Source organism: Amblyraja radiata, chromosome 19, assembly GCF_010909765.2.
Source record: "Amblyraja radiata isolate CabotCenter1 chromosome 19, sAmbRad1.1.pri, whole genome shotgun sequence".
NCBI lineage: Eukaryota > Metazoa > Chordata > Chondrichthyes > Rajiformes > Rajidae > Amblyraja > Amblyraja radiata.
Genome location: NC_045974.1, coordinates 32,624,285 through 32,650,773, shown reverse-complemented (window position 1 = coordinate 32,650,773; position 26,489 = coordinate 32,624,285). Strand labels below are relative to the sequence as shown.

Genomic DNA, 26,489 nt, shown 5'->3' with positions numbered 1-26,489 from the left:
AAAACGGGGAACTGAAATGGCGACTGTCAGAGTGGAACACACACACAAACACATCGCAAAGGCAGGGGCCAGGGAAAGCGGGGGAGCTCTGTCTGAAATTCACACGGTGTAAAGCCAAGGTGATACAGACACAATGAACAGGATGAACCGCGATGACCAGGAAGGTTAAGACGGCCAGCACAGTGTACGGTAAGTCCTTTAAAAGAGACGGGGGTGGAGGGGGGGGGGGGGGGGGTGGGGGGTAGGGGGGGGGGGGGGGGGGGGGGGGGGGGGGGAGTGTCTCCTGCACTCGCCTAAAAAGTCACCTAAGTGGGACATGCCCTTAAATATTCTCTTCAAGCTATATCTAATTCTCAAGTCTTGGAATGCAGCTTGAACCCATGAACTGCTGTCTAGGAGAGAGATACTGGTATTGAGTCAAAGCCATAAAAAGCCTAAATTACTAGGGGGAGGGGGAGGGGGAGGGGGAGGGGGAGGGGGAGGGGGAGGGGGAGGGGGAGGGGGAGGGGGAGGGAGGGGAGGGAGAATTGGGGAGAAGAGTCTCCTGCACTCGCCTAAAAAGTCGCCTAAGTGGGACATGCCCTTAAATATTCTCTTCAAGCTATATCTAATTCTCAAGTCTTGGAATGCAGCTTGAACCCATGAACTGCTATCTAGGAGAAAGATACTGGTATTGAGTCAAAGCCATAAAAAGCCTAAATTACTAAGTAAACTATAGACTAGTGAACTTTTAGAGATCAGAAAACTGTATCTGGGCTAAAAGAAATTGCTCAAGTTCTATTCTTGCTATATTAAGCTCCCACTTTGTTTTTTAACTGGTAGTTGTACATTCACTGGACAAATGAATCAAATCGCAATACACGTACAGTGTGACTTGCTAAGAACGGCATAGAGACAGGACCTTCGAACAGTGAGAGACTTTGCATTTCATGGCGAATATCTCACTAATACGTAAGCAACAGGATGAAGCCTCTGATCATTTTAACTTCTGAACGCCTTTGAAATAACGATTTAAAATTAATTATCCGAATACTCTAAAGGATGGCAGCATCAGATCAAGACGCAGCAGTCCCAAGGCAGCGTCAATAATTGATGCACCGTTGGGACACGGGCTTCGCTTTCTCACACACTTCAGTGAAGTGGAGGGAAAGAGCTCTCTTGACGTCAAGGCAGCCTGGAAATATTAAAGTCAGCTCTGACACTTGTGTGACAGACAGAGAGCAAAGACAAGACCCACCGAGGAGCATTACAGCCCAGCTGCCCGATCGTTTCCAATTTTCATGGACTCTCGATTGTAGTGGAGTGAGGATTCAACGCTGGAAGAATGAAAAGTCAGACGATATCTTTGCTGCTGCTCCTCAGTTTTTACAACATATGTTCAGGTGAGTAGGGCCATTTAACCAACACACTCACACATCGGAAATAGCCAAGCCATATTTTGTTTTGTTTGACGTCAACTATTTATTTCATTTACTGCTTAAATTTCAAGCAACGGGATTAGGAAACTTATTTGTTTCACTGTACGTAAATTAACGGGAGAAGTTTCCAGCGAGCAAGATCTAAGAGTCACACTGTTTGTGGCGAAATTGATTAGTGGGTTTGTTGGCAAGTATGTTCAGCAATGTAAAAACATACCCGAATTTTCAAATTAGCCCATAGTGTTTGTTGCTGAAAGTATGCCTTCTCCTCAGCAGGTTTTGATCCGAGGCTGAGCAACACTAATCATCGATTCTACAAGTAATGATCATAAGGAATCGTTTAAAGAAAAAAAAAAAACAATTAATGCAGAAAGTAACAATTTTCCCCACTGGAACAGTAAACCTGGCAAAAATACACAACAGTAACTGATGTTTAATTAGAATCAATTAATTAATTATTGAATTACGATTGTATTTAATGTCGAACGGGGTATCCAATGTTCCACTTTGATGCAGTGGCTAGATTTTTGATCGTAAGATCCTGAAAAGGTTATTTCAAAGTTTGTCTGCAGAAGTGCAGTGCGCTACTGGAGTTAACTACTTCATATCAATCTATCGACTGCAAAATAATCCACTAAACAATTAAACTGGAAAGAAATGGGTTCAGTTTGAAATTATGGCAGGTTAACTAGGAAAATATATTTTTAAAAAGACAGTTTATATGGCTTAATTCTCATGGTTTTTTTTGTCTGTTATAAATGTATAGCAGAACATGCCATTAGGAATGGTGTTTCTAGGGGTATCCCCATTTCGAGGTCTAGGTCAATTGCTTTGTTGGTTATGATATTTCAAATCTTGTTTTAAAAGGCTCTATCAATCCCACTCTACCATCCCTTGGATGGAACGTTTTCCATCTTCATTGTAGCCCTGATTGAAATTACTTTAATCCTTTGACCACTGTTCATTGATTTTTTTTTAATTTCCTATCTATCCTATCTTTACCTCTTTCTAATTCCATCCATCTCATTTGAATTCCTCAATGTCCTTTGATTTAAACAAAATTAATCCAGTCGTAACCTTTTATTAGATTTAAAAGTTTTCCAGTCCTGGGAACTTTCTAAATTAAAATCTCCTCTATGGACTACGTGGATACTGCCAAAAAAGGTTTGGCAACAGAGGAAATGGTTGTGGCAGGTACATTAAAAACAGTTAACTGTCATTTGGGCAGGAATATAGGTAGGAAAGATATGGGTCAAATATGGGCAAAGGAGACTAGTGCAGATGGGTATCTTGGTCAGTATAGACAAGTTGGGCCGAAGGGCCTGATTCTGTGCTGTATGACTCTATGACTCTAATTGCAGTGAGTTTTGATGGGGATCTAACTGTGATTAAATGAAGATGAATGGATGAGATCCAAACAAAAGAAGTGTTTTATCCTTGATGATCATATTCAGCAAGAATGTATGCCAATAACAAAGTACTAATAACAATTACAAATTACAAAATTCCATCAGAAAGCTGCATAATCTGTGGCTAACAAGAGAGATCAAGCCCAATGCCAAACTGAAAACTAGAGCTGAAAAGTAGAGCTGAAAACTGACAAAGGCTGGTGATAGGCCAGTGGACAGGGAACATTTTAAGATCCAGCAGTGAAAAACAAAAAAAGCTGATGAGAAGGGAAGTAATTGAGTTTGACAGAAAGTTAGCATGCAATATCAACGCAAGCGGCAAGAATCTCCATGAAGATATAAATTGGAAAAGGGTGTGTAAGTTAAGTCTGCCGGCGTTATGGAACGAGACTGGTGAATCAATCACAAGAAACAAAATAAAAGGCAGATATGTTTAATCAATGATTTGTATTGGTTTTCATAGTGGCAGGCACTGAAAATATCACTACGATAACACGCCAGCTAATTTCAAACAACAGAGAGGAACTTGTAAATGTCCCAATCGCAAGGAGTATAAGAGAAAATGAAGGGTTTCAAAGCAGACAAATAGCTGGGACTTGGTGGTCTGCACTAAACTATAACAATCTCTAAATTAGTTCATTGATTGTGAAGCAGTTTGAGATATTCTGAAATCATGAAAGGTCCTATGGAAATGGAAGCCTATTTCTTTGCCTATTGAGGATCACACTATATTTACACATATTATCCAATGGATTGTGAATCCACGTTGATTTTTAAATGATTAACATGGAATATCGTCTATAGAACACAGTACACTACAACCACAAGAACAGGTCATTTGCCCTATCGTGGAGAACGATGCCAAGACCTGTGCTTAATTGAGAAAACTCAACTTTCTCCCTTCTCATGAGCTTTTTTGATTTTCAACGCTGGATCTTAAAATTCATAACCCTTCATTCCCTGCAGATCCATACGCCAGTTTAAAAGCCTCCTCAATGCTGAACCACCAATCCTGTCAGTGTGTTCCAGGCATTCACCACTCTCGATCTATATATCTTGTCCCCCACATCTCCTTCAAACTTTGCTCCTCTCAATTTAAACCGAGGCTCTCTAGTATTTGAATTGGGATTATAACAGTTATTTTGTCAAACATTTTGGCTTTTATTGCAAAAGTGTTGCATATTAAGAATAGGGAGTTTTTACAGGTGCTAGTTAAGAGAGTCGCACGTATTTGATTGTCATAAGCACCGGAAAAGAACCAATGAGATTCTTATTTATTGCAGCTTTACAAGCACGTTAATGCAACAACACAACAAAAAATAAACAAGAATGCAAAAAATTATCAGTTATATTAGGTAACTGGACCTAATTCATGAGGTCACACTGTTAGATTTAGCTCAAAGGGATAATGGAATCAAGGGATATGGGGAAAAAGCAAGAACGGGTTACTGATTTTGGATGACCAGCCATGATCATATTGAATGGCTCAAAGGGCCAAATGGCCTACTCCTGCACCTATTTTCTATGTTTCTCTGTTTCTAATACGTTGCACACTTTTCGCCCACCTAACCAAAAAAAAGACATATTAACATTGCAGTCATTCGTTGGATGAGAGGTTTGTCCCATTAACTGAGGCTAGATGTTCAGGGTTTGTACTCCATAGAGTTTAGAAGAATGAGGTGTGACTTTATCTAAACATATAAGATTCTCAGGGGACTTAGGATAGATGTTGAGATGTTTTCACTGAAGGGGAGAGACACAAATAAGGGAACACAGCTACATTATGAAGGGCTGGTCATTTAAAACTGAGGTGCATAGAGTTAAAAAAATGGTCAATCTCTCAAAGTCTATTCCTCAGAGGGTGATGGAAGCCAGATCATTAGATATATTTATGGTTGAGAATATTTGGAAGATCGAGGATTTGAAGTTCATGGGGAACTGGCATGTAGTGGGAGTTGAGGCCAGCATGGCTAAACCAAGTTCATATTGAATGGCAAGGCAGATCTGATGGAATTGCTAGTCTATTCCTTTCTCTTTCTTGTGCTCTTGTCTCACCCACAGGGTCTGTATTGATCTCACTATCTCATCCTGACAGGTGCAAAGTTGTTTCTCTTTTTGCATCAGTTTACTTTTATGGTCTGTGATAGCATCAGCATTATCCCTGGTCATTCTCTTGCTCTTTAGATCGTATTTAGACCAGGAAACAGTACTGCACGCACGGGTCCTTCAGCCCATAATGTCTGTGCTGAACCTGATGTCAAAATTAAACTAATCTCTTCTGCCTGCATGTGATCAATATCCCCCCATTCCCAGCATTACATTTGCATGTCTAAAACCTCTTAAACACCACTATCACATCTGCATCCACCACCACTGGCAGTGCATTCAGGCATCTACCACCCTCAGTATAAAAAACTTGTCCCGCACATCCCATGTAAACTTTCCCAATTTGACCATAAAGCTATGCTTCTGACTGCCCACCCTACCTATCCCTCACAATTTTGTACACCTATATATAGGTTATTTTATATATATAGTATATACTAGACTAACTGGGACCCGTTGGGTCCCTGTCACATGGGAGGCCTGGTCCCCCAACGCAACCCATTCCCCAATGCAATATTCTACCACTCACCCATTCCCCCAATGCAACCCGTTCCCCCAACGCAATATTCCACCACTCACCCATAGCCCGTAACTGTGCAGGCATGGCTCATTTCCCCTCAACCACAGCACGCCCTCCCCCTCCTCTTCATGTGTGGTGAGGGGAGGAGGGGAGGGGGGAGGAGGGAAGTGGGGTGTGTGGGGGAGGGGATGTGTGTGGGCGTGGGGGAGGTGTGTGTGGGCGGGGGGGGGGGGTGTGGGCGGGGGAGGGGTGTGGAGTTGGGGGGTAGGGGTGTGGGTGCGGGGAGGGGGGGGGGTGTGGGTGGTGGGGGGAACCTTACTATATGTTATAAAGCATCATTGGATCTTCCCTAATTTTATTTACCAATATTTTTCCTCAGTCCATTTTTGCCATTTTCCATTTATATGTGTTTATGCCTCGTTGGTCTCTGTGTAGTTTTAAGCTCTTTACATCTGATGCGAGATTTTCTTTTTAGCCTTCCCATGTATGTTCCTTTTGACATCCAGGAGACACCATCAATTTTTATTGTGAGAAGTTGTTTTTACTTGTTCCTTAAATGCCTAAAATTGATTTATATTCACAGAACTTTTTCTGATTCAATATTGGTAAATCACTTCACAACTTGATAAAACTGGCTGCTCCCCAGTCCAGAAACTTTATTGCTGGTCTATCTCTATCTTTCTCCCTAATTTCCAAGATTTCTAAAATTGAATTGAATCCATCTCATGCAACTTCCAACTGCTAGCTTCATTCCCTGAAATCGTGCCCAGAACTGATGATTTGCTTGTTGGCTTTGCCTCATACAGACTGACAACATTCAGTGCATTTGAAATATTCCCCCTCAGTGCATTTGAAATATTTTATGTTCCCTGCACTTTTCATGCTGATTATTTCCTAGTTAATATGGATTGTTGAAATCCTTTTCCATCACTTCCCTATTGATTTTGCACTTCTCAAAAATTAGTGTACATATTAGCTCTTCTGTCTCCTTGACTATTTAAGGATCTATAGAAAACTCTCAGAGGCACAATTATTATTTTATTTTCATCAGTTTAATTCATAGGTCCACAACTAATGATTCTCCAAGTGCCTCATCTCTTCTCACAACTATGATTGTTTCCTTATGCAGTAACCCTGTCTACTTTTGTTCTGAATCCTTCCTCTATGTCATATGAAAACCTGTGACCATGAACATTCACTCCTGTTCATCCTTAACCCATGTTTCAATAATTGCACTGACATGAGACATTCATGTGTCTATATCAGTACATTTAGTTTTCTAACTTATTTACTCAATTGCTTGCATTAAGCTCCGGCAATATATTTTCTATATAGATTTTTTCTATATACAGTAGATTGCTAAATATGGTTACTGGATCCCAGTCTTCTCTTTAAGAGCCTTGTTTCCCTTCCTTATGATTTTAAAGCCAGGTTCTGATCCACCTTCAAAGCTAACAAACCCTTCACGAGCAAACTTGTATGAGTAAACCTCCCTGTGCTGACATTGCCTTAGCCTGTTATGGTTTTAATTTTAGTTTTAGAGATACAGCGCGGAAACAGGCCCTCCAGCCCACCGGGTCCGCGCCGACCAGCGATCCCCACACATTAACACTATCCAACACCCACTAGGGACATTTTTTACATTTACCAAGCCAATTAAGCTACAAACCTGTACGTCTTTGGAGTGTGGGTCCGGGTCTCCAGCGCTGCATTCGCTGTAAGGCAACAACTCTACTGCTGCGCCACCGTGACTGTCTTATGCTCGTGCCACGTGCAATCTTATCAGGTCTAATTCTTTCAAAATTAGTCCCAATACTCCAAGACATCGAAACATAGAAAAATAGGTGCAGGAGTAGGCCATTTGGCCCTTCGAGCCAGCCATTCAATATGATCATGGCTGATCATCTAAAATCAGTACCCCGTTCCTGCTTTTTCCCCATATTCTTGATTCCTTTATCCCTAAGAGCTAATGCATTTTCTCCTGTATCATCTAAGCATGTCTACTGATTGCAGGGAGAAATCCAAAAATTGGCACCATTTGAAGTCTGTTAAAATGTATTCTGCTGCTCCGATCTTAACAAGAGTCGTTAATTCCACAAATTTCCATGTTATGTTCCTTTATCACTGACTTAATCTGTTGGTGTTCCTTTGCAGACACATAAGATCTCATTACAATTTTCTTTGCCTCACAACTATGGGTAATCAGAAAACTAAGCTGCATTTGGTTTTCTGACCTATGTCACTGATGGCAATTATATTAGCAAATGTCCATGTAATCATCCTTGCCATACTTCCTTCCATAATTCTGCCTGGTCTAAAAACTACCTTTTTATTACATTTTTTTCTAGCCTACTAAATCTAACCTCAAACCATGTTAAAGGACTAGTCTTATCCAATTACTTCATATGCAACACTTTATCAAATTTGTTTTGATAATCCAAATGAACCATTTCTGTGATTCTTCCTTATCAAACAGATTTGTTAAGCATCATATGTTTAATTAAACTAATGACCACATAGTATAACTAAAGAAAAATCATGTCCAAATAAAATATGATTTTCCAAATGATATTTGGTAGGGTTGTTGCTTTACAACACGAGAGACCAAGGTTCGATCCTGAACAAACCTACAGGTGTTGTCTATACAAAGTATATACATTTTTCCTGTGACCATGTAGGTTTTCTCCATGTGCTCTGATTCCACATTCCAAAGACATACAATATTGTAGGTTCATTGGCTTCAGTATTATTGTAAATTGTCCCTAGTGTGTAGGATAATGCTAGTGTATGGGGTGATTGCTGGTTTGGGGGATTCAGTGGGACGAACAGCATCTCTAAATTGTAAACTTCTATTATCATGTCTCTAAAATAAAATAATACAATGTGAATCATATTTTTTCCTCTGCTGGCGTCTGGGACATCCAGTCTACATTCTGGAATGGATATAATGCATCATATAAAGGATTTGGTCATCTTTTATTCCCATTTATTTCTCCATGAATATTTCAAATTACCTACGACATTTATTATTCTCACTTTCGTCATTCTCGATAGCCATTGATTCCTCAAGTTTTGAAAATGATTTGTACTTTTGACCATGACTCCAGATGCAAAGATTGTTTAATATTTTAGCCACTTCCTCATTCCCCATTTCAGTTTTCATACCTCTATGAGGGACACATATTTACAAGATATAGTCCAAAATGACAGGATGCGTTCAGATATTAAAATAATAGAGATTGCGGTGAAAAGCAGATGTGTGAAAGAAAATGATACGAAGTTTAAAGGGCCAGCTTTTTACGTGAGAGAATGCTAACATTTTAGCAATGATTGGTTTTCAGCATCTTCGGAGGACACAGAAATAATCCCATTAGATGGCGAACTTCTGGATCACCTGTACACCTTGAAGGTAGGACAGCTGTGTTGAAAGTAATGTTATGCCCCTCTTATTTCTTCTGTTCTTATACTCCTGCAATGCAAACTTTTCTTGAAGCAGACATGTAATCTTAATGTGCCTTGCATCAACATGAGGGTTAAATTTAAAAGCATCGACCACTGAGGAGGGAATAGTAGGAAGATGCAACAGTTCCTTTGGGATGGTGCTGACTCTTTACAAAGGCTGTACTGGCCATTGCCTTTCGATGTGGAACATTCATGCCTCTTTTTAAATAGGGGTACAATTTAGTTTAGTTTAGCTTGGAGAAACAGCGTGTTAATAGGCACTTTGGCCCACCGAGTACACGCCGAACAGCGATCTGCACACATTAACACTATCCTACACGAACTAGGGACAATTTACAATTTTTACCTAAGACCTGTGGCAGCTAACTTTCCTACACTGTGCTCCAACAAATGGCTATGAAACAATAACCGGACAATCTGTTCTAATGATGTTGAATAAAAGATACAAGTTGGTTTTTGTTCTCGCGATATCTCTCATGGTTTCCTTCAAAACTATGCGCTGGTATTATTTATGTCTCCCTTAGAGAACTGCTTGAACCTCAGTTCAAAACCTAATCTACTAGACCACAATTTTGCAATCAATTCTTTGAAGTTGAATTGTGTTAGTTTTGCTTATGTGCAGGAAGGAATCACAGATCGACATAAAGAGCTCAAGTAACTCAACGGGTCTGACAGCACCTATGGAGCAAAGGAATAGGTGATGTTTCAGTTCGAGACCCTTCTTCAGACCATTGCTATTGAGCCATGGCTGATATGGCAGATTGTAAACCCTTGTATTGTGCTCTGTATTGTAGGTTCTGACACAGAAAGAATAACAGCAAAGAAAATGTCTTCGCTATTACCAGTAGACATTGGATAACATTTACATTTGGTATCAGTGGCAAACTACTCAAAAACACTTTGCATTTAGTTACTCCATTTACCAAAAGAAAATAATTCCTGGGCTCATAACAATGGAAAGTGTCGATCACTAGTTCAAGGAGGAGATTAGAAGGAGGATGCAAGCTTGGTGGAAAAGATACATTTTTGAATAGGCTTTACAATGTGGATTGAACACAAGGTGTATGTGAGGAGGAAAAAACACATTAACAGCACTAAGATAACAGAATACATCATAGACCTGCTAATTGCACTACTTTGAAGAATGCAGGCACTAGTTGCATGGGGAAACCCTCACCAGCAACCTATTCTCCAAGACACCGTCCTAACATGACTGGAGCACTCTTTTCTTTGTAGTCTTTCAGCCAAAATATGGTATCTCTCCAGCTAACAACATTGTGCGAGCACCTTCAAAACATGGACTTCCAAGGGTAAAAAATACTCCAAATAGTTTCTACCTGCCGATCCACCCCTCTTCATCTGGATCCACCCAGCACTTGACAGCTCTCGGCCCACCTCCGCATCACCTTTTTATACTAACCATCTCTGCCTTACTCCTTTAGTCTCGATGAAGGCTTTTGACCTGAAATGTTGATAATCCTTTCCCTCCATAGATGCTGCTTGTCCCACTGAGTTCCTCCAGCATTTCTTTACTCCATATTCCAGCATTTGCAGTCATTTGATTCTCAATCAGTGAAAAACAGGTTGAATGGTCATAAAGCAAGATTGTAATCAGACTGATCAGTCTGAAAAAGGGTCTCGACCTGAAACATCACCTATTCCTTCGCTTCATAGATGCTGCCTCACCCGCTGAGTTTCTCCAGCATTTTTGTCTACCTTTTAAGTATGATTGTAAAGTTATTTATGTTTAGGTATTCATCAAGTTCTACTTGTAGTTTACTACCAGCACAGCTCACTGTTGATCTGAGCCCTATTGATGGTAGAGGGTCTTTGAGTGGTTAGGAGATAATAGATGGTTACAGATAATAAAGTCTCTGGCTTTCCTTCAAGTAGAAAGCTAATGATTCACCTTAATGTCTGTGGCCAGAATCACAACTCAGCAAATTGCTGGGACATTTTGAAAACTGAATGTGGGCACATCCAAATGAACCCTTGGTATTTCCCTTTGATAATTTGGTCAACTTTCATGCTTTTGCTTTTTTCCAAGTAATATTAAGAAAAGCTGGAGGACAACTTTCAAAAGACCTTGTCAGTTAATTGGAGATCAAAATGCAACCAGAGATCCATGATCCTTCTTTTGTACTCATGTCATCACAAGAAATTGCAGCAGAAAGGAAATTGGATGACACTATTGCAGGAATTGAGAAGGTTGCCAGCAAGTCTTTCCTCCATTTGTATCTAAATCTCTGACTTGAACTTGATGGACTGGGTTATTCTGTCACTGCTAGACTTCCCCTGGCTCATAAACAAAACATTCCTCTCATCTCCCTCATTAGCAGTACTGAAAAAGACAGTAGGCATATTAACACCATAACTGAGTTACCGTATAAGTGAAAAAGAGTGTTTCTACTTAAAAAAAGGTCAATTTGACCAGCAAAAGTTCATATAAGATGTCTGAAAAAGTAGGAGTCTGGTTGGAAATGGGGACAGGAGTGAAAGTGGAAGATCAGCACTTCCCAGTGAACAGTAAATCTGTGCCTTTGAACCTTACCTCAGCTACCAGGGTATTTAAATATAAATAAATAAATGCTCCTGGAATCATATCAAATGCTGATCTCAACTACAGAGACCAGAAAACCAGAAATTGTTGTAAAATCTGAACTAATGTCTTCCAGTACCATTACCTGTCTTTATGCATTTCCAGACGCACTGTTGTGGCAAGTAAGTATGGTCAATAAATTATGATATTTCCGCACGCACACATGTGCAAGTCAAAGTGTAGGAAGCTCTCCCAGATTCTTAAATACATATAATAGAGGTTTTGAAGTGTGTAGACATTTTGGGCAGTAAACCCTGTACAGGGTTTCAATGTAAATGTGATTTAGTTTAGTTTAGTTTAAAGATACAGTGCGGAACAGGCCCTTCAGCTCACCAAGTCTGCACCAACCAGTGATCCCCGCATATTAACACTATCCTACACAAACTAGGGACAATTTAAACTTATACCAAGCTAATTAACCTACAAACCCATAAACAATTAAGACTTGGAATATTCCTTTGCCGATAAGCATTTAATCTAGCTGTGAATGTACAGTGAATCTACAGATGAAGATTCCCTCTAATGATCAAGTCAGAAATAATGAATAGATGGTTATAAATTCAAGTTTTGAATTCATAATTCCAGAATGAGGCAATGCCGCTGTCTATCTATATTACTAAAAGTCTGATCTTGACCGCTTTTAGCCCACTGTGCTGCGATTGAAGATTTGAGAGAACGCCGCCACCTACAGCCGTCATTTTTGGCCACCTCACTCAGAGCCCCCCTCCGCCTTCCGGGACCGGAGGATTTTTCCCATCGATGAAAAATCAGAGAGATATTAATGTTTTTTTTTAAATTGCCATTCTCTCTGCTGCCCCCGCTGGCGGCAGGAGGGAGGGACTATAAAACTAGGAAGGGTAGTCCCTCACTCAGTCTCTGCCAGACCCAGGAAGTGAGAGGGTCATGGCTCTCTGAGCTGCGAATAACACTGAACGCACGTCTACTCCACGGTGAGTCCCCTCGATGCGGCTGTAAAGTGGCTGCTGCCCAATTATTTGCCTCGCCTTTTTTAAAAGTTTGTGCGCACAAAATGAATTTTGGTTGTCAGGTGGCTGCAGCCCAATTGTTTGTCTTGGCTTGGCTTTTAAAATCGTTGCAACAGTTGGATGCCAGCCCTAGAATCTATTCGGCCAACAATGTCTATACTAGCCCTCTGGAAACCAGTACCTTCGGCCCGCAACACCCATACCAGCGCAACAGACAGCCCCCCCACAGGCGAGCAATATTGGATTTGGTGGAGAGGTGGAATATTGCGTTGGTGACCAGCCCTCCCGTGTGATGCTGGGATCCAACTGGTCCCACTTAGTCTAGTATATTACTAAAGCTCTCATCTTGTTTGTTAGGGTGTCTGTCTATGAGTGAGTGAGTGAGTGAGTGAGTGAGTGAGTGAGTGAGTGAGTGAGTGAGTGAGTGAGTGAGTGAGTGAGTGAGTGAGTGAGATCCTGAAATTACACCAAAACGGTACACGATAGCGCGGCAATTTTTGCACCACCTTTCTCACAATTGTCCTGTGGTGTGTTTTCAACATGTTTCATTCAGAATGATGTTATAATTTACAAGTAATCACATTTTTAAGTTTACAAAACCCCACTTTGAGAAACATTGTTTCCAATCTGCACTTGCAGTTGCCAGCTTTGAAGTCACAATTGGATTGTAGCACTGCCTGCTACAATGTTGCTATCCCAGTACACTGAGTCCTTTAGCAAGTGCAATTGCATTTTTTTAAAAAGTTTACAATGAGCGAGGGTGAATAAGGGGAAATAAGCCGGCCTGCACAGTTGGGGGCCATAGCTGAGTGGTGGAATATTGCGTTGGGGGAACGGGTTGCATTGGGGGAACAGGTGAGTGGTGGAATGTTACATTGGGGAACGGGTTGCGTTGGAGGACCAGGCCTCCCGTGGGGGTAATGGGTGAGTGGTTGAATATTGCGTTAGGGGAATGGGTGGCGTTGGGGGACCAGGCCTCCTGTGTGACAGGGACCCAACGGGTCCCTCTTGGTCCAGTATGTAATAAAATCTCCTTGCTGGTAAATTTGACATTTTCTTTATTTCTTAATGCAACCCAAGCCTTAACAGCAAACGGTATACCTGTTTTCAGATCTGAATCTAAAAATATTATTCCAACACTACATGAAAGGATTTTTATGATATGATACAATAGAACTTTATTCATCCCAAGAGGAAATTGGTCTACCAGCAGTCATAAAACACAAGATACATGAAACATGAAATTAAAGTGACGAGTGGAAAGTCCAGGATTTGGGATGCACAAAGATCGGGGGGGGCGGGGGTAGTCAGTCTACCCCATGACAGAAGGAGAAGGAGTTGTACAGTTTGATAGCTACAGGGAAGAAGAATCTCCAGGGGCGTTCTGTGCTGCATCTTGGTTGGAACCAGTCTGTTGCAGAAGGTGCCAATTTTGGTCCCATTCTAATGACCACCACCTTCACCATTCTTTTCCGTTTTCACATATTACAATTTCCTCTTTCCTGCCCAGTGCTAACCAGTTTCTGTTTATAGTTTTGATGTAGTCGTTTTTTTTGTGAGGATTGTGTTGTAAGTTTGGATTAGTATTTACGTAATGGTGAATCCTAAGGGTAGCACATTCATTAACGCAAGCCTTTAGACAATTTATTATTTTAAATGTTTGCCTGACACATACTGTCTGAACTGTAATAGTAATGCGGACTTGTTTTGCAGTCGTTTCAGGCAGACCAAGATTATGCTGACTATGAAGATTCAAAATACGAGAAAGAGAATCAAATGAAAGGAAGATACCCATACATTTTGAAGAGACAAGCACGTGTTGGAAAATCTCGAAGGCCTTATATACTTAAGCGGAATTCTGTCTTCTTAATGAATTGATATCTCATCAATTGACAACTTTTCAAGTAAACATATGAATCCTTCTGCCTACAGTCCCACATAGATTAGCATGTGTCATATCAAATGTTCAATGAATTTAATATCTTAGTGCAAAGAATATCAAAACTCTACAGAAACAGGTTTAACTTGATTCCTAGATTTTTCAGTATTTCAAAAGATAATTTATGTTTCCATAGCATAGGTTCTCCAATTCTATTTTTAGTTGGAGAGTTTTTAGAACTTTACATGCTGGTCTTCTTAGAGTGTAAGTGAGGATCCTTGTCCTGGAGTCTTTTGCCATCAAAGTAAAAGATGGAGGACACGGAGAGGATGAAAGAATGCATTTCTCAACACAAATTCACAGTAAGCTAGATATTGCAGCATTTCCATTAATGTAATTTGGTATCCTAATAGAGAGTAAACCTTGAGTAACTTGCACAATCAATGATATGAAAGTCAACTGTGAACATCTCAATATTCTGCATGATATTCATCTCAGTTTAGGGCCAGAATGTAATGTGTTTACCTAATCTTTTCCATATTTTCTAACATCAGATTGTACTCAACAACATTATCTTAAATCTATGTCAAATACTTTGAAAATATTAAATAAACTTCCATTAACTTGCATGGGTGGTCCAATGTTCCTTTGCTGTTTTGCATTTAGTGAAAATGTTTTCTTTTCCCTGCAGTTATCTTTTCAACTACATCATACAAACTGGAAAGTTTCCTCCTCAATACTTTGTAGTAAATGCGAGATTACTCAAGGCTTGCTAAACATTGAATATACAAGGCTGGGGTTTGAGGTTGTTCCCGCAGTGTATGGCAACACTAAACTAAAGATAGACACAAAATGCTGGAATAACTCAGTGGGTCAGGCAGCTTCTCTGGAGAAAATGGAAAGATGACTTTTCAGGCCGAGACCCTCCTTCAGACTGATTGGGGAGTGGGGAGAAAACCGCAATTAAAAAATGGAGGACAAATCGGGGTCGACGACTGATGGCCTCAGGCAAGGAGGTTCCCTGGTAGGTTGCCTCTTGGCTAGAGACAAGTGTGAGAACAAGAGGGTTACATCGGTGCAAACTCTGGAACTAGTTAACTGGCTTTTAGTTTAGTTTAGTATAGTTTAGTTTAGTTTAGTTTAGAGATACAGCACGGAAACAGGCCTTTCAGCCCACCGTGTCCACACCAACTAGCGATCCCCGCACACTACCACTACCCTACACACACTAGGGACAATTTTACATTTATACCAAGCCAATTAATCTACAAAGATGTACATCTTTGGAGAGTGGGAGGAAACCGAAGTTCTCGGAGAAAACCTACGCTGGTCACGGGGAAAACGTACAAACTCCATGCAGACAGGACCGAACATGGGTCTCTGGCGCTGTAAGACAGTAGTTCTACCGCTACAACACCATGCTGCCCCTACGAGTGGGGGAAGGTGGGGGAAAGTGGGAAGAAGAAGGGGGGAGGGGGGAGGACGGAGGGAGGTGTTTGTAGAAGTTACCTAAAATTTGAGAATTCAATGTTCACGCTGTTTTCAGTAGCAGGATTGAACCTGGGTCTCTGGCGCTGTAATGCAGCAACCCTACCATTGTGCCACTGTGCCACACTAACATGCCTGGATATCTTTCCATTTCTATAGATGAAGATTCTGTAATAACCATTTAAAGTGAAGAAATTGGAGTGCATTTCAAAGTGTGTCATTTTACTTTCAGAATACCAATAGTAAGATTAACCATTATCATTGTTAAAATAACATCCGAATAAATATTAATTTTAATATTGACTAGGGTGAAACAATAACTTGGCTCCACTAGACTTTGGTGGTATAAGACAGGCCGATTTCCTGGACCATTGGATATTACTCCAACACTGCTGAACCTGTTAAATTTACAGGGAGAGAAGGAAAAAATGCCTTGGAGTTCAAAGGGAGCATGGGACACAGGAACAGTGAGATTAAAGGCAGTGTTGTAACAGGGTGCCAGTGGGTTTAAAGGGAGTGCAGTATGTAGGATGCTAATCAGTGTGAAGGGAGCACAGAAAGCAGTCCTGGTAAGTTTCAAGGCACTGTACCCAATGAGCTAGAATCCCAATGAGCTAGAATCCAAAGCATAAGTATTTCTGAACATGCCAATTCTGGGTAAAAATAGTAAGATTAAACAAGAACTTACCAGTTTGAAGTTTGATCTTTATTTTATGAGGAGCAACGTTAAGGGATTACGTGAAGACCCCGTCCAGTACGCATGTGTGTCAATCTTCAAAGCAGCGGTGTGAAATCACAGATAACAGTTGTTGAACTGAACATAGTAAGATAAGAGAACCATAATACCAGTTGAACTTTATGATAGAGGGCTGGGAGCGGAGGGCACGTAATCCCTCAACGTTACTCCTCATAAAGTAAAGATCAAACTTCAAACTGGTAAGTTCTCGTTTAATCTTACTATTTTACTTCGCAGTCACGTGAATGACTACGTGAAGATTTTAAAGCTCTGTGATTTCATGCCGTGGAACCGAGTCCAGGCGTCATACACTGCATCAGTAGGCCAATGATGAGTGAACATTAAGAATGCATTCAGACATGACATAGATATAGACATGTTGATGCTATTAATGAATAATAGTGGCAATAGTAACCTCCCTCAACCTGGAGGAAGTATGAACCATACCTAACATAGAGTTGGCAAATACCCCTGATCTGGCAATAGGTTTATTCTGAATATTTGGACAGATCAATAGTTTGACCATCCTGCAACCGCTAGGATGTGGTCCATCCCTGCTGTTGAGGTATAGCGGTCCTGGTGGAGTGAGACTCAATGTCAATGTACACTCCTGTATATGCCAGACCCATATAACCATCTGGAGAAGGTTCGTAGTGATTCCTTCTAACAAGATTTTATGTAACTAATAATATTGCTGTCAGTCTATTAGGCTCTTAGGAACCGTGACATACTGGTGTAAATGCGTGATCACACGCAACCCAAGGTCCATGGGATATGCAACTCTAGTTTGGTCTTGTGTCCCTGTCTAATCTGCTTGATTAATCATAAACAAAACATGTTATTATAGCCCGCAGATATGATCATCCTATCCAGTGTTGCAATGACTGGACCCATAGCGCTGTATTCAGTGCCATGGCGTAATCACTAGTACGTGAGTATGACCATGGGCAGGGATGTTGTTAGTGCCCATCGGTGAAGTGACGTAGTACAATGTTAACAACCCATATCTCTGCGTCCCTAAACCTGGGAGGTTTTAAGCTGACGATACCTTCATTCTCTGGATATCAGAGGGTGAGACCGGACAGAGTGGTTTATGTACTCATCAGCCAAATGATTAGGAGGTACTTAAGGCTCAGTAATGGAATAGCAACTTAATGTTATAATCCCATAAAACTGAACTTTAATGTGTCAGTCATCCGTGCCAAGTTAAACGTAAGGAAGCATAAACAATGCTTCCCATCTCCTATGCAGATTGCTGCTATTTGGTGCTATCCCTGCAATCTGTAGTGAACACTCTTAACGCTTATGGTTTGACAACCCGAGCCACAGAAACGATCTCTCAGAGTCTGTAAGTCTATGATTGATTATATCATGCAGAGGATGGTTTCAACATCACAACTGAACCAGCATCTTTTTATCTGGAATTAACCATGTAAGGTTTTATGTTCATTCTTCGCCTCAGCAGGAGCCATAGGTGTATAACCCAGGCAGGCACTATGAAAACCCGGAAGCGGGAATCTTGCTGAATTTTGCAAGACCCGTCTATTGAGGCCAAATGGAGGAAGACATAAAAGAACATTCCTTCCTAGTGTAGTGAGAATGCACCCTTCACCACTGTATGCCTCGTTCACTGTTGATTGAAACTGGATGCAAGCAACTCAATAGTTAGTGTTCTATCAATCCATTGTCATTAAATACTTTGTGATCACACATTCATTCTGTGTTGTCATTGATTTTGCATAATAATACACCAGTGCTAAATGCGGTTTGGCAAAACTATCACCGGATACTTTGATTTGATTGTACCTTTGTGATTAACATATACCACCACCAAAGTGTATCACCTTGGACTTGTGCATGCCATATATGCATATCCACACACCCTTTAATGCACAGAATGCACCTGGTGTCCATTGGCAGTTGATACCATGACTGAACACTTGATAACTCATGCTAATCCCATCTGCCTCCGTAACTAGAGATGGTATTAGTAAATTACCCATCTTTGGGCAATAGCATCAGTTTGGAAATGACTGAAGATTTACGGATAAGAGGTTTTAGTGGAGCAAAGCTATCCATCATTGTGACTTTGATTGTTTCAGCTAAAAATAGCAGAGGTCTAATTTTTTTGTCTCAGAGCTGATCCCAGACCAATAAATGGATGATTGTATCTCAACAATCAATAGTTTCAGTTGGTATCAACTTAATTTAAATTTAACTGGACGGGTGAGAACCAGCGGCTCGAAGGTGAATCCACCGCCGTTCGCTCCCCACTTCCCGCGGTCTCCGGAGCGGCTGTCCAGGTGCCCCCGGCACCAATATGAAGCCGTTGGCACCACCGCCAGCGGCTCGAAGGCGAATCTACCGCCATCCGCTCCCCGCTTCCCGCGGTCTCCCGAGCGGGTTCTCCACCAATATGAAGCCGCTGGTTCTACTGCCAGCGGCTCAAAGGTGAATTTGCCGCCACTCGCTACCCGCATTCTGTCCGTGGGCAGGATTCCCCGTGACCGGGGTTCCCTGAAGTTCGAGACTGGGATTTCCCCTCCGTCCCGACTTAGCCCCGGACTTTTAGCAGGACCTCTAAGTAGAGGTTCCTGCAAGAAGATTTAACCTGAAAGTTAAAAAAAAAACTTACCTCAGGTCTGTTGCTGGCAGGAGAATCACGTTCACCCTGCCAGTCGTCACGCAATGTGATAAACGTGATGACATGCATGCGTACTGGACGGGGTCTTCACGTAGTCACTCACGTGACTCCGAAGTAAAATGGACATTTTACCCTACATCTGCAGGTGATTTTGTGATTCCTACAACAAATATGTGCCATGAGGTTCTTTGGGCAGGTTCTTGCACAGGTCTGTTGCATGATCTTTATGGTTAGAAGTGAAGGGGTAATGCCTCAAGTAATTTCCCAGCAATAGGGTCAGTTTGGACACTGACCGATCTTATAGAGGTGTATAAAATCATGAGGGGAATTGCCAGGGTGAATACACAGTCTTTTGCCCAGGGAAGGGGATCAGGAACCAGAGGACATAGGTTTAAGGTGAGCAGATAAAGATTTAATAGGAACCTGAGGGGCAACATTTTCACTGAAAGGGAGGTGTGTGTATATGGAATGTGCTGCCAGTGGAGGTAGTTGCAGCAAGTACAATAAGAACATTTAAAATACACTTAGACAAGTACAGGTGCACAACCTTTTATCCGAAGATCCAAATAACGAAAACCTCCGAATAGCGGCCATTTTTTCGGTCCTTGAAGAAAGGTCCTTGAAAACGTTCACCGAGGGCGGCCCGCAGAGGTGACAGCGGAACCTCCGGTCGGTCCTCGAAGAAAGGGGAACTAAATCCCCATTCATAAAAGAGAAGGTGAGGGTATATTGCGCGGGAAGGTTAATAATTGACAATATGCTGCTGCCTGCCCGCTGAGTTAAAAAGTTCCCACGGTAGACTCACGATACACAGTGTATCGTGAGTCTTGCGTGGGAACTTTTTAACTCAGCGCGCAGGCAGCAGCAGATTGTCGCTCCCTTCAGTTTCACCCCACCTACACCCCTCTGCTTCCCGGCCATGTGTGTGACCCCTTCCCTCCCCTCTCCAGCTCCCCGCCCATTGCACCGGCGCGGGGGCTTTGCACTGTCTTCGCGTCGGCGATTCCAGCAGGACCGTGCCAGTCACCGGAGACGTCAGGACCAATTGGACATCGACCACCAGGCCCACCGCAAGCACGGAGATCCCAGAGACCCACAGCCAATAGCAGCCCAGCCCAGCCCCGCTCCAACTACAGAGGAAAACTGCAAACTGGCCGGAGACGTCAGGACCACCAGAAGCCGTTCACCGAGCTGCGCCCCCTCATCGGGACACCGACCCCCAGGCCCACTGCAAGCACGGAGATCCCAGAGACCCACAGCCAACAGCAGCCCAGCCCAGCCCCGTTCCAACCAAAGATCTTTGGTTCCAACTACAGAGGAACCTGGGTTGCGGATGACGGGGCGCAGCTCGGGGCGTCGTAGGGGCCCATCGGGGAGCGGGTTCCTGTTGGTCCTGACGTCTCCGGCCACCTGCCATCCTCCGGGAACTGTACCGCCCTTGCAGGAGAGTGGGGTTGTTTGCAGTTGCAGAGGGAGGGGGCAAGGGCGGTACAGTTCCCAGTCTCAGCTCCAGTCCAGGGGGGTGGCCGAAGACGTCAGGACCAACGGGACACCGACCCCCAGGCCCACTGCAAGCACGGAGATCCCAGAGACCCACAGCCAGCAGCAACTCCAGCCCAGCCCCGCTCCAACTCCAGAGGAACACGTAGGGGAAGAAGCTGATGGTGTGCAAGGTACGTCTTGTTCTTGGGGTGGCGGATGAGGGGGCGCAGCTCGGGCTGTGGGCAAACTGCCACTTGTCGCCGTAGCGGCCCATCGGGGAGCGGATTCCTCTGGAGTTGGAGGGGGAGGGGGGTATTGTGCTGTTTGATCGCCCCCCTGCTATCCCAGGGACAGGGAGACACAGCGGCTTTTTAGACTGGTGGGCAATCACTTCCAAAGTTCTGCCCACACAGTCAGTACACCTCTCCTACACTGCATTTCATACAAACATTTATTCTGCAAGAAAAAACTACATTGAAGACACAAACTCGCGACCGAGTAACTGCCAGGATCGAGGCGCAAACTCGCGACCTAGCTCGGGGATTCAAGAATCCCCGAGCTAGGCCGCCTAAGGGCATGTAGCCCCGCTAGGGTGACATGAGTGCGAGAGGTGATTCAATGCTGCGGGCACATTTACAAATTCAGGAATTCATTCAACACACTGCATTTCACACAGACATTTATTCTGCAAGAAAAAACGACATTGAAGACTCAAACTCGCGACCGAGTAACTGCCGGGATCAAGGCGCAAACTCGCGACCTTGCGGATATGAGCCGAGCACTCTACCACTGAGCCAGCCATTAAAATCTACGCTAAAAAATTTCCATTCCGAAGACCGACAAATTCTGAATTACGAAAAGTGTCTGGTCCCAAGGCTTTCGGATAAAAGGTTGTGCACCTGTACATGGATAGGAAAGGTTTAGAGGGATATGGTCCAAATGAAGACAAATGGGACTAGTTTAGAAGGGGTATCCTGGTCAGTAAGGACAAGTTGTACTGAAGGGCCTGTTTCTACGCTGTATGACTCAAAGACAATATATCCATGACTTACAGCAAATATTTTCAGTAGCTGAAATCAATGGTTTAATTTCCATGGTATAATTTTTTTACTGCCTCTGGTATAATTCTCCCTGGAGGCTCTCATTCTCCATTCTTTACCCTGTGTACTTTTGTTAGCGTAGTGAGATTAGAAATTTACCATCATTCAAAGAAATATTTCCAGATTATTTTAATGTTCAAGTGTAAATAGCTCGTTCTAAGCTTCCCCCCCAGTCTAGTTTCAGTCAATAAAATACTGAGTCAAGCACTTGCGCATCTAAACTTTATTTTGGAAAACACAACAGTTCCTACTACTATACCTAACCACCGCGGGTTCGATCCTTGTATCTGCCTGGCCAAGCCATTCTAGCCTCGTTCAAGCAGAGACACGCCAGAAGGTCACGCAGTCCTAAGCGTCCTAAGCGTTCTCCCAGAAGATCGACACAGGACCTCATGGGAGCGACCTTTTATAGGTCCCCGAACCTTGAGGGGCTGAACCACATGAGGGTGGTCTCTATACAGTCCAATAACAGATATTGATTTACACAGTACGTGATAGACATTTCCCTAACCCAATAATACAGTGACTAATATAATGTATCTGCCGAAGTTTTTAGATGCAACTTAACAGAGATGAATTATGCAACATGTGCCTAGATATTCAGGAAACCCAGGCAAGGTTCAACACTTAACCCAATCAACATCTAGCAAAGTAAAGCTTTGCAATGTATATGTCTGGTTTGCATTCACCCAATCCATTTCATGCAGCTAATTGTCAGAATCTGCAGATGTTCAATTCTCTTCCTGCAGTTCTTATCTAGGCTCTAGACAAACTGGCACCATTCTGCAGCTTGTCCCATTTCTGCAGAAGGCACATTTAAATTGACCAAATGGCCTAGCAGCCCAGAAGCCTTTACTCAATTTTAGTGTCCTGGCATCTCCAATTTGGCCAGAATTAACATTCCTTCCTTTTATCATATATGATAAACCATCATTTATTATAACCCAATAATCAGATAATCAGATAACTAGATATACATATGTGTGTCTATTATATTCTCCATCTATTAACAACAACAAGATGATGATGTTTCTTCCCAGAATCGTATCAAGCTTCCCGAGTTTTCATGGGTGTAGTTTCACAATTTCCGTCTGATGAGTCTTCACCTCCCGAGTTTTTGTGTGCACGAATTCCCTTCATCTGTGTCGTTGCCCATTCTTTCATCCCTTTCCATAGTCGAAACTATAACCTGTAATTCCTGAAAAACTTGGGACAAAGCAAGTTACCATTCATGTACTAATACTTTCCCATAAATTCACTGTATTTCTGTTCTGTTAATACTATCCCTTTTCCATTTCACTATAACTATCTCTACTATATTCTGCTCTATCACTGTATTCCTATTACTATTCTGTTCTATAATATACTCTTTACTATCCTAGGATCAACACTAATCAGCCCTCTTTGTATTCACACAATGTTCCTTAATGTATATCTGATGATGGTTTCTCATATAAATTTCAGCTTGGTTCAGCCCAAATTTCCCTACAGGCATGACTCTTATTTAGAGCAAACCATGAAAAATTCAACTAAATTCAGTCTCAGCCTTCAATTTAATATTTTGAATTTCAGGGTCCGTCACACCCTTCTCATTCCACAGCTTTATGGTCGATAACACAATTCCATTCCAATTCCCGTGGAATTCCCAGCTGTTCAAATTTAATCGATTTCCATATTTTGACAATTTTATCATAAATCCAATTAAGAATGACAAATCTAGGGACAATTTCTTTCTACCTAGATAATAGAAGCCACTTTACTATCAAGGCGGCACAGTGTTGGAGCGCTATCGCGGAGCGGAGTGGAGCGGGCGATGCCTTGCCTGGGTCGCCGCGCTGGAGCGACGCGCTGGAGCTCTGGTGAGCTGGACCGGCGAGAGCAACATCCCCGGGCTGCGGGTCTGCGGAGCGGAGAGGGCGGCGCCGGCTTTAACATCGGGAGCCTAGGAGCTCCAACTCGGTGCGTCCTTGTCGGCTCCGGAAGCCGCGGTCTCAAGCTTGGAAGCGGCCGTTCCAGGTGGCCCAGCCGCCGAGAGGACTCTCCCGACGCCGGGGCAAGACCACCCGGTGAGAACGGCCAGGAACATCGGGCCTCCGTAGAGGCAATTGCGGTGGCCTCAATAGGCCTGACTTTGGGGTGAACTGGGGATGGGGACTGGACATTGTGCCTTCCTCCACAGTGCTATCCATTGTGGGGGGATGATTTTTTTGTCTAATGTAATCCTGTAAGTCTGTGTCCAAGATGGCTGCCGTGAAGAGAGAGTGGACGCTGGCACGAATTGGTTGCCGCTGCTCTCTCTTCACACTGTGTTTTTGATTTTCTGTTTTTGGAATTAATTCTGTTTTTAATTTGTGTCTCTGTGATGTCTTTATTACTTATTTTATTCTGATTATATGTTTTACTATGTAAGGTGTCCTTGAGATTTTGTATGAAAGGCGCCCATTAAATATAAAATTTATTATTATTATTATTATCAAGGGTTAAATAATTTAGATCCATCGGTCAAATACATCGACTCTGATATCTCAGCACCCATTTAAGTGTCTCCTTCTAATTCAATAGACTACTCCTCCAGTACTTATTCCTTAGTATGTTGGCTCAGCTCTCAGTCCATAGGGGTTCTCTCTTATAACTAGTTTCCTAAATACTGAGTAATTTCCCAGCCTCTTAAAGGGAAGTCTTGCTGTTCACAGTTCCTCTTTTGACTATTTCCAATTCCAACTCTCACATCCTTTCCTGATGTTCTCGAATAATCCTTCCCATCTTTGGCTGCCTGTCTGTGGATGAGACAATAACAATACCAAAGTAATAATCAAACTTTAAATATTCCTAAGGCAAATCTCACAAGTCGGTTCCAAATCTCAAACTTTAAAATTCCTCCAATTCATTACCATACAATTTAGAGACTGAATTCAAAATTTTATCAATTTATTTCCAATAATCATAATTTAGACACAAAGTAGGTGTTTTGCACCAAACCACAGAGGAATGTCTATTTTCAAATTCAAATTCAATTCTTCAAAGTGGAGCTCGCCCAACGGTTGTCGTAGGTTGTCAGTGTCTTTTCTTAGGAAAGACTGGATGGTTTTACTTTCCTTTCCTTCACTGGTGTCAAAAGCTAGATGATATTAAAGTTGGGCACTACGGTATGTGTCTTCTTCTTCCTTGATGTTAGTTTCAAAGGAGTAGGGATACTGAGGAGCAGCCTTTTCTATCTGTTGGCCTTCCCAGATGTGTCTTAAAGTACCATTTCCAAATGACTATCATTTCCTCCTTGTTGTTGGTCTCTGTTTCTGGGGAGCTACATTACTTGAGCTGTAATTATCTACCCGTCTTCGAGGGGTCTGTATATTCTTTACCTCACTACTCAGATAATATGTTGTCAATTATACTGTCCGGCAGGCACAAACTTAGTAACAAGTTAGTACAATAGCTCCTTTCCCCACTCCCGTATCTCCTGCACAATAAGTTCGTTTTTTCTCTCCCTAGTCTCTCCTTTTCGAATCCATCTTGTTACAAACCTCTCCCTAGTACCATTTCAGTTCTCCTTAGTTCCCATTCCTTCTGACATCAGCTACTGGATTCCTTTTCTTACTTTCTTTATTGCCCCTTGATTTTTCTACCGTTCAGCTATATTCTGTCTTCTCGCTGGGCACTCCTTGCTCCAATTACCTAATTGTGTACAGATATGACAAGCTCCTTGATTTACAATTTTCTTTGCTCTAAGGGGTTTTCTTGGGCAGTCATAAGATTGTTTACAATTTTCTTTTATGTGATCTTCAGTTTTGACTACGATAGTACATCCAATTCGTTCACTCTGGTAAATTACTTGAGGGGGTTCTAGAGAAGGGGTTATGCCTCCATGTCCACAATTCCTGGACAGGTTGGTAAGTCAGGACTGAGAAAATGGGTTGGCTTGAGTGAACGGTGCATGACTTCTTGGTTCCTGACATTCGGGCCGTCTCTCTCTCTGTTCTATCGAGTCCCAGTAGTCTCTTGAATTAAAGGATCTCCCATAATTCCTGGGATCTCGAATATTTCTATAGTCTCTAGGATCTCTAATTTCTTCATAATCCTGGAAATCCCTTCTTTGACCCCTCTCTCTCACTCAACTCCCTTGTTGGCCAGGCTCGACTCCAGTGTCCCATTCCCCCACAAGTGTCCCAGTCTGAAGAAGGGTTTCGGCCCGAAACGTCGCCTATTTCCTTCGCTCCATAGATGCTGCTGCACCCGCTGAGTTCCTCCAGCAATTTTGTGTACCCCCACAAGTGTAGCATTGATTAGACAATATGGTTGGCTTTATTCAACCCCTTAGTTCCATTGGAATGGGTTCTAAATTGGAAGTGCAATTGTAATAATAATCTGTGTAGTCTGGAGCCCTAATTTCTCCCAATCCGTAATTTGCTGGTACTCTGGGGGTCCATGGTTCAGAGTTAGATTTTGGCACTTCTTTCTTGGCTATACGTTCAATTTCTCTTCTAGTTACAGGATAATTTACCTGTTTCCTACCCTCATTCCAATAGTGCCTAACAGCTCTGGCCATTTGACTGGCTTGGTTCTCAGACCAGTCCCTGTTAAGCCCCTGTCCCACTTACGTGTCCTTGGCATGTTAATTACGCGACCTCGTGGTCGCGTTGAGGCGCAATGGTCCCGCGAAGGT

The 26,489-nt window shown here is 42.5% G+C and overlaps 1 protein-coding gene across 1 annotated transcript; it reads left to right on the top strand.

The window, feature by feature from the left end:
- Positions 1–1,039: 1,039 nt before the first annotated feature.
- nts (neurotensin) lies at positions 1,040–15,008 on the top strand. Its single transcript, XM_033038193.1, has 3 exons — positions 1,040–1,382; positions 8,795–8,862; positions 14,214–15,008. The coding sequence occupies exons 1-3, from the start codon at positions 1,325–1,327 to the stop codon at positions 14,376–14,378; spliced, it is 291 nt and encodes a 96-aa protein (XP_032894084.1). The 5' UTR covers positions 1,040–1,324; the 3' UTR covers positions 14,379–15,008.
- The last annotated feature ends 11,481 nt before the right edge of the window (positions 15,009–26,489 follow it).